This window comes from Chrysoperla carnea, chromosome 5, assembly GCF_905475395.1.
Source record: "Chrysoperla carnea chromosome 5, inChrCarn1.1, whole genome shotgun sequence".
Lineage (NCBI taxonomy): Eukaryota > Metazoa > Arthropoda > Insecta > Neuroptera > Chrysopidae > Chrysoperla > Chrysoperla carnea.
The window spans coordinates 51,350,784-51,360,461 of NC_058341.1; the positions used below are offsets into that span (position 1 = coordinate 51,350,784).

Genomic DNA, 9,678 nt, shown 5'->3' on the forward strand with positions numbered 1-9,678 from the left:
ACGGTGAAACTAGCCAGCATGATTTCGAAACACAAGCTTCAAAGACATAACATACTGTAAGATGCGATACATTACTCAGTTATTGAAAAGTCAATGATATTCATATCGGTGGTCGTTAGGGCTTTCTCAATGTGTTTAATTCTTTTTCAGGTATGATTTAAATTGTTGATGAAATAATTTTTCAATATTTCCACATAGTTTTACTGCCTGTAAAACGTTTTTGTAGATGACTCCTAAACAACCAACGCTGTTACCTTCAGGTAGTTTTCTTTCCTTCAGTTACGTAATTCGAACTATTAATAGGTCGGTAAGTATACTGTAAGAAACGATAGCAAAATTTTGTCTTGGTGTCTTTATAATAGCTATTTTCTGGCTATTCTACCTATAAAGACAAAAATTTAATTCTGTTTTGTCATTATTTATGTACAAATGTAGACAAATGTAAATAATCGGTCATAATTACTAATACACAAAGTCACCTTGAAAATGGATGAATTTTAATGATATTTATCTAAACACATTTTCCAAAGAGAATATAATTTAAATATTGTTTTGATTTTAGCAAGTACAATTATTTTTAATTACAAATATTCTAGTCAACACTTAAATCATTTCTACCTCCATTAACAAAGATGTGCGGGGAAGCTTAGTATAGAATTATGTGATTTTGGCGAGAAAAGTCATTTCGAATATAATTTATTCTTTACCAAGCTCCGGATAATGTTACAACAAGATAATATTACTGATAGGCAAAAATATAAAAGAAAATAATCAAATAATGATCTAATTTTTGACGTTTCAAATTGTCAGTATTTTATTTATAAACTAATTTACAAAGAATTTATAAAAGTGTCCGACAAATTCCCTGCTGCGTTTTTTCAAAACGATAACTCAAATATGACGTCATTATGCTCATTTGAAAACGCAGCATTTTTTTTTAAATTTGAAAACGGAAGCCACTCATTCAGTTTCAAGTATGTATTCCATTTAAAAAAAAAAAACCGTGATCATTTAAAAAAAAAAAAAACGTGATGTCCCACGGTCTAGCATTAACATCTGTCGTATATAGGCCAAATAGAATTACGGACTGTACGTGTTGTTGTTGGTTACAGGTCAGAAGTGGTTTTAATCTATGGAGTGGAGTATTCACATTATGGACCTACCGTCGAGCCCGCTCGCCCGGCACCTGAGGACTTGAGTTATTCGGCAAATTCGGCTAAAATTTTTTTAGCTTTCTTTAAAGCGATGTAGCTCGTAAATGGGACACTTTAGGACACTAATATAATAATTAATGTCAATATTTCGAGATACTATTATTAAAGTAGTAAGGAAAATATTATTTATGGCCATTCTGGTCAGAATCTTATGGTCACCGGATCTTAATACGTATATGCATGGTTTTAAGATTTTATTACATTGTTAGTTACAAGTCAAGTTAATATAAGCTTGATAAAAAATTTTAATTTCTTGCCATAAGTTAAAACATTTCTTTCGAAAATCTATTGAATTCCAGAAATTTCAAGACTATAAAACTGCGATAATATTTTTGTCATGAATATCCAAAAGGTTAGAAAACCTCCACAGACCAAACTTTGTGTACCCATTGATGTCCTAAGGTGTATTTTTTTTTACCTAGTAAATTAATTTAATTTTAATTATTGTTATACAAGCAAAACACTGATTTTTTTTAATCAACTTTTGATGTCCTATAAATAGTCTAAAGGACTTCAGTTCCAATATCAATACAGTTTGTACTGTTATCAAGAGTAAATCTATTCAATATGAATTTCTGGGCTTTATTTGCGATTGTTATCGCTGCTTTATTGCAATTTGCTGTAAGTATCATTTTTTTAATTTTATTGTTCTTTTTTAACTGTAACGAAATTATGCAAAAACTAAAATATTTTCCATTAAAAATATTGTGAAAAAGTTTCTGTCACTGAGTTTTGTGAGCTACGTCCGGTTATAACTTAATTGTTCCCATTACTACACTACACTAACTAGGCTAACTTTTATCCACAAGCATAGTACAGTCATTAAACAATCGTGCTCAACGTATTTGCGCTTAGCTATGAACGAAGTTTCTCTATAGTATCTAGAATTAGTCTGTTTTTCTCGAGCATCAATATACACTATTTCAGTATGGAAGGTCATAGATTTCCCTAAATAATAAATTCTTCGAGTATGCCTCTGAGACTCATTGAATGATATGATTGATACAAACGGTGATTTTGAGGAACTGGCTTGCGTCGATCATCTGGAACTAAGTATAAATGTGAGCTAATTGTAAAATTCCTGACATATTATAAATGTGAAATTTTTTGAGGATGTATGGATGCATCAAACTAATTATGACTGCTTACCCATAGGTTTATATTTTCAACATATGGGAACATGTCACATTTGATAGATACAATGATTTGGTTATTTTTTCTTTAAATTCTGAACTTTTTTTAAAAATCCCGATTATATAGCCCATGCTTGCCTTTATACATAATTCTAAGTGTTGTTTAAATCATTCTAATCAATCTTAACCAAATCCTATCCTTACATATTTGATACATTCCCCTATATATGTTTATTTGTTTGTTTGTTTGTTTGAAACGCTTTCACGAACAAACCACTGAATGTATCTGAACGAAACTCTAGAATAATATAGCTCATACATCAGAATAACACATGAACTGTAATTTAAAAATTAAAAAAAAAAAAATTAAATTTAGTTAAAAATGATATGCAGATACAACTCATGGCCACCTGTTCTGATATACTCAATGAATTATGACTAACGTTTAAAAAAAATTGAAACTGTACATATATTTTACCTTTGTAAAACAATCCCTACATACCCCTATTTCGAGTGTTAAGGGAGAGAGTTAAGTGAGAGCAAGAGAGGCGAAGGCAACAACGCTGTGGTCTTTACCAGCCTAAATAGGTTGATATTGAGATTTCAGACGCTTTTGATAACACAATTTTAATATATCGTACAAATTATATTGTCATAATTTGAATGAAATACCACTAGAGTTAATTTTTCGGAATGCCTATTTCGACTACAATATTAGATTATCATTAGTATCTTTCACCAAATCAACGACAAGTAATATCATCTCTCTTTTAGAATAGTTCTGATTCGTATTTCTGAAAAGTGTAACTGGTATTTGATATAAAGGTTTATTTAGTCAATGGCCGGATTTTATTTCATATAATTTACGGTTTTTTATGAAAATTTTTCATTTTTTGAAATTAAACTTTGATTTTTTGTTTTTTTGCAGAATGTAGCAGTAGCTTTACCACAAGGAGGTCCACCAGGGGGTCCACCAGGAGGTATGCCAGGAGGTGGTCCACCAGGAGGACCACCATCTGGTTCATCATCATTATCATAGATGAATTATTATTTTTTGACTACATATGCCGACTTAAATTGTTACTTTTGGATTTTGATTTGATTATGGCTGCTTTTACTTTCTTCCAATTGTATTATTTCACTTTATTGATGTAGATTATTATTCATGGAATATACTAATTAAATTGTACAATATAGTTTGAAAATAAATTTAGATAAACAACAATTTTTTGTTATTTTAAGTGGTTAAAGAATAATTTGTATAAACAGTACACATAATCTAAGATTATTAAATAGAGTCTAGTTCAGAGGCCTGAGGTGCATTGACGAACTTCTTAGTCATGCAGTCCAGATATCGCCAGTGGGTGCCAATGGATTGGTAGCGAATAGTATAGAGGGGGATAATATAAAAGATACAGCAAAATTATTTAAAAGTTTTTTAGAAAAAACAATTCCATGGCCCTGATTGCTAAAAAAACAAAAAGAGAAGAAACAGCTCATGTAATATCTGTTGCATAGATGCGTGTTTTTAGCTCCTTTAGTGCCTAGATAATTCCATAAATGCTACCCTTTCCTGGCTATGTATATATCGATTATTCTAAATATGCGAAAGATTAAAAACAATTAAAACATACAGATCGATTAAAAATTTTATGCTTAAAAACTTTTTTTTAAAGTATTTTTTCCCTAAAATACACACTTTTTAAGAAAAATTAAAAAAACTACCAATGAACGAGGAGAAAAAAGACGAAATCTCTTTATTTTGATCTATAGCATCGATTTCGATGAAAATTTGGGATTAAGCGTTGTTCACTCTCTATATAAAAAGTTATATGGTATCTAGTGGCGACTTTGCCAAGTGGGTAGTAACCAGCTTAATTCTAAATATTTACTAGAAAAAGCCTTGAAAATGAAAAAAGTTTCATTTGCACGAAAACCAACGGAGTTGTAATGAAAAACAAGTTTCTTGAATCTTTTTTATGTTTTTAACCGACTAAACACAAAGGGAGGAGGTTATCAATTGGATTGTATGTGTGTTACCTCAGAAATTTCGACTGGGTGATCCGACTTTGATGTTTCTTTATCTATTTGAAAACTGGTGATGTCTGTGTGGTGGCATTTTATTCTGGTCTAGTTCTGACAACGGCATCCATGAGAAAACCATGAAAGTCTTAAATTTGAATTAAGTATGCACAGCAAGAGGACGGATAACTCAATATTTCGCCAACCGACTTCGATGAATCTGTTTTTAGCGACAAATTAGTTAGTGTACTTCAGGTTCACTAAAAATCACAAAATATAAAAAACTTTAAACAAAACAAAAACCGATTTCAAAAGAAAAACTTTTCCCAAAGAAATTAATTTGCACTAAAAAGTAAAAAAAAATAACGATAAGTAATATAATGTAGTTAAAATTATTGTTATTTTTGGAGTCGGTGTCAGCCAAGCTAATGCAGCAAGCTGTTCTTTCAGACTTGTTTCCTAAGCACAAACACAAACACAAACATTTACCATAAAATCACACGATATAAACAATATAGGTAAACAGTTACATTGCCTACCAGATAAATTTAATTTTCAGGTTACTACTCTTTACTATTATCTTTGAGAATATACTAGTTGCCTTAACTATTGCGTTTTGGACAAAAGTATATACTTTCCACTTAAAATTGTCCAAAGAAAGGTGCTCATACTACATTTGTATATATTTAACATTATCAACGATAATAGTGAAGCTAGCCTTGATTTTGAAACACAAGCTTTATAAAAACATCATACTCGAAGATACGACCTAAAATTTTCGGATTTGTTGTTACAGTATGGTCTCTTGTAAAGACGTCGACTTAATTACATTACATAATTATTGAAAAGTAAATGACGTTGACATTGCTGGTCGCCGAGGCATTATCACACAAGGATTAAAAACAGTGTTTTACTCCTTTTTCAGGCGTTATTTTATTTGTTACTGCTATAACTTTACAATGGTACCAAATAGCATGTTGATTTTTAGAATGACAGAATGAAAACTTTTCTGTAAAACATTTAAACTAGTAGTCTGTTATGCATTTTTGTAATCTTCTCGTGATACCACCTCTACAAACAGTTATTTTACCATCAGTTTTTTTCCTTTAGGTACCTGTTATTAGTTATTCCTACTGTTAACAGGTCGTACTGTTGTAAGAAATGATCCAAAATTCTACTCTATAATTGCAATTTTTCTTTTTGTGTTGGTATTAATACTTATTGAGACCAAAATTTAAGTTTTGTAAGTATTTATGCAGAAATGTAGGCGTAAATAATCGATCATAATTACTCATGAATAATGCAACCTTGAAAATGGATGAATTTTAATGATATTTATTTAAAACCCATTTTTCAAAGACAATATAATTTAAAAATTGTTTTGATTTTAACAAGTACAATTATTTTAATTACAAATATTCTATTCAAAATTTTTATTTTCATCAAAATTTAATGTTTATTATTTACTAGTGAATTAATGAATTAATTTTAATTATTGTAATACAAATAAAAAATATCATTTAAAATAATTTTTGAAGTACTATAAATTGTCGTAAAGTTTTTATTTTCAGCATCAATTCACTTTGTACCGTGTTCAAGAATAAATCTATTCAATATGAATTTCTGGGCTTTATTTGCAATTCTTATCGCTGCTTTATTGCAATTTGCTGTAAGTAATTTATTTTTTTTATTTAACGTTTGTTTGTTTGGTTGTTTGTTTTTTTAATTTTCAAGAAATTATGCAAAAACTATAAACTGAATTAAGTGAGATAACTTCGTTTATAACTTAATTGTTCTAACAAATGAAAACAAACAATTGACTGAGTTCAGTGTTGAAATGCCATGCATAGACAGTGTTGATTACTCTATCACATTACACATGCATACATGTCACACATACATAACTGATATTCCCATATAATAGATACTACACAATTTACGCCTAATTTGCGCCATCAAGGGTAAACAGGGATGTTTACAAAAAAATGTTTCAAGCAAAAATTGATTATTTTTTTATAAGGAATATTTTTTACACTTAAACTTTTTTTCAATTTCTAACGGTTTACAAGATGGGTCCCACGGACCCAAGACCCAATTGACGTATGTTGCTCATTTACGAACTCGATCTCACTATTTACATCCTAAGCACGCTATAAAATATTTTGGCTTGATATCTTTTTTCGTTTTTGAGTAATCGTGATGACAGACGGACAGACGACAGACAGACAACCGTAAATGGACTAATTAGGCGATTTTATGAACCAAACCTATACCAAAATTTTGTTCATAGGATCAATATTTTTAAGCGTTACAAACTTGGGACTATACTTATTATACCTTATTTATTTCATATACATGGCATAATAACTTTACTAAATAGTTGACGTTTAAAAGTGGAACACAGTATGTAAACTCGACCGGTTTTCCCGAGTCTCAGTATACCTTACTTGGGGAGGATAATGAATGGGGATAAATTTTACCTGATAATAAACTCTTTGAGCAGGCATCTGAGATTCAAGGAAAGGTATGATATATCGAGGTTTGTGTCGGAGCTTCCTTGTGTTGATTATCTGGATCGAGTTATAAATGCTGATGTGATGGTCCAATAAATGCTACCGACATTAATGATTAATTATCTAACTTGATTACTGTCGTTATAATTATGCATGAAATGATAGTCTAAATAGGTTATCATGAAATTTCAACCATTTTTGAGATCATAATTTTACTACATCATACAAATTGTCATAATTTAAATAGTATCTCCAAGGTCAAGTTTGCGCAGAATATGATTATCATTAGTATCCATTAGTGTCTTTCAACAAATTATCGACTAGTAATATTTATCAGGAGAATAATTACGATTCATATTTTTGAGAACTGAAACGGGTGTTTAATATAAAGATTTATTTAGCTAATGCGGTCGGATTTTATTTTAATTTACGTTATCTTAAATTAAAAGTGATTTTTTGTTTATTTACAGAATTTTGCAGTAGCTTTACCACAAGGTGGCCCCCCACCCGGTCCTCCACCACATGGGACTTCACCAGGACCACCACCATCTGATTCATTATCTTTGTCATAGATGAATTATCACTTTATTGACTACATATGACGACCTAAGTTATTAGTTTTTTGGATTTTGATTTGATTATGACTGCTTTTACTTTATTCAAATTGTATTATTACACTTTATTAATGTAGATTAATATTCATATTATTATATATTAGTTAAATTGTACAATATAGTTTGAAAATAAATTTAGATTAACCAACAACAACTTTCTGTTAATTTTAGTAAATAATGACTTATTTGTACAACATAGATTAAGTAAGAATACTAAATAGAGTTTGGTTCAGAGGAAGTACACAGGCCTGAGGTCCATTGTGGAGCCTCACAGTCAGGTAGTGTTGATATCTCGAGTAAATTCAAATGCATTGGTAGCAAAATTTAACAAAAAATTCACACAACCCTGATTGCGAAGAAAACAAAAAGTGAAAAATTTTGCTCAGTTCATATAGTCTATGTTTCATAGCTGAGCGTTTATATTACCAATTTGAGCATTTGATTCAACGGTTTCGAGATTTTAATTTTTTCTTACCTATACGATGGGGTGTTAAAACTTGCATATCTCCGGTTTCAATTACTGTTTTGTCAAATATTTTCTTTTAACGTAACGATAATTTTACTACAACATTTTTCATTTAAACATCGACTGTATAATAACGCCAACAACTCACTTTTTAATTATATCTATGTTTATTACATTTTATATTTTATAGGCTCTCGGCTGCATTTTTACCTGCATTTTTACTTCTCAACAGAAAATTATTGCCAAAGGAAAACTTAGCTTTCAATCATGTCCCATCTGGAATAAAACTCTCTAGAGGTGGCGGTGTTTTATTTTTTTGGTTGTACGCGTTAGGTAAAGGAAACTTATCAAAAGAAACTGAATGCAATCGGACACAGTTCTGCATACAACACTGTACAGAAAAATATATAAGGCGCATACAATATTATTAATATATAAAGCGTTTTCATGATTCCACATATGCAGTTCGTTTGAAAGATAATATAATGAAATTATAATTTTATATAAAGAAAGAAATTGAATTAAAATTAAAGAGAATTGAAAAAAATACACTCGAACCAGGACTCGAGCCCGGACTTCTTGGATTCATATCAAGCGCCCTACCAATTAGGCCATTCGAGTTCTAGACACAGAGTGAAATTTTTCAACTCATTGAATTTTTATTTTTATTTTGTTTATTCACTTATTTTTATTATTATAGTAAGCAAAAACAAAAAGTAAGTTTTTGTTTACTTTTAATCATGTATACGATATTTATTTACTCCATGGTCTCTCGATTATAATTGATGATTTTAATATGATACAAACACGCTGTAATTCTCTTTAATTAATATTACTAGACAAGATATTTGTCAATATTTAGTTCACGCTGTATGTATCATTTTAAAAATCATCAATTATAATCGAGAGACCATCATGTAAATAAATATCGTATACATGATTCAAAGTTAACAAAAACAAAAAGTAATAATAAAGAAATTGAATATTTAGAAATTTGAAATTGCTATAATATTATAGAAAATGTTAAGGATTCACTTATCATACCAAAATAGAGATATTGTTAAATCTGAATTTTTAATAGCATAATTACGATTATTTAAAATTCGCTGAACGCTGAATATTATCTAAATAAAGTTGAATGCGATAATTAAGGCGCTTTTTAAACTATTAAGGCTTTTAAAAAACTTTAAAAAAAGTAAGTATACATCCATGCATCTTGCTACATAAAGTATAAATAATCGTCTTTAAATACTAACGAAGAATGTCACCTTTAAAATAGATAATGGATTTAAAAAAATTGAGAAAATGGATAAAAATGTATAAATGTATGAAAAGCCATTTTTCAACGAGAATATATAATTTAAATATTGTTTTGATTTTAGCAAGTACAATTATTTTTAATTACAAATATTCCATACAAACTCAAATTATTTTTACTTCTATGTGCAGAGTTGCGTTGGGAATAATATAAAAGCCTTATATGATTTTGACAAGACACGTTATGGGCAGAATGAAAGTTTCAATTAATACAATTTTTGTGAACTATGTTTCGAAAATAATTTACCATTATTTAAGCTACAGATGATGAATGCCTATTCAATTTCTTAAGATCCATCTTACAACTAGTTGATAAAAAGCGTAATTCGAGGAGGAACGCAGACAATTATTTAAAAGTATCTGGGCGAAAATTTATCTCAATTTTGATTCCCTAGAAAT

At 29.5% G+C, this 9,678-nt stretch overlaps 2 protein-coding genes and 1 long non-coding RNA gene across 5 annotated transcripts in view; 2 read left to right on the forward strand and 1 right to left on the reverse strand.

Annotated features, from left to right (window-relative positions):
• LOC123300471 (synaptotagmin-7) overlaps window positions 1–9,678 on the reverse strand; it is a 979,245-nt gene that overhangs the window by 625,213 nt on the left and 344,354 nt on the right. The gene's annotated exons all lie outside the window — the stretch shown is intronic.
• On the forward strand, window positions 1,711–3,572 carry LOC123300476 (heat shock 70 kDa protein-like). Its single transcript, XM_044883062.1, has 2 exons — window positions 1,711–1,835; window positions 3,276–3,572. The coding sequence occupies exons 1-2, from the start codon at window positions 1,782–1,784 to the stop codon at window positions 3,384–3,386; spliced, it is 165 nt and encodes a 54-aa protein (XP_044738997.1). The 5' UTR covers window positions 1,711–1,781; the 3' UTR covers window positions 3,387–3,572.
• Window positions 5,884–7,430, forward strand: LOC123300478. Its single transcript, XR_006535385.1, has 2 exons — window positions 5,884–6,038; window positions 7,353–7,430. It is a non-coding gene; the product is annotated as an uncharacterized LOC123300478 (long non-coding RNA).

Bases quoted from the DNA above. Each gene is read 5' to 3' on its own strand.
- LOC123300476 (XM_044883062.1), top strand. From the start codon at position 1,782: ATGAATTTCTGGGCTTTATTTGCGATTGTTATCGCTGCTTTATTGCAA. The intron at 1,836-3,275 runs GTAAGTATCATT...GTTTTTTTGCAG, and splicing joins CTGCTTTATTGCAATTTGCT to AATGTAGCAGTAGCTTTACC.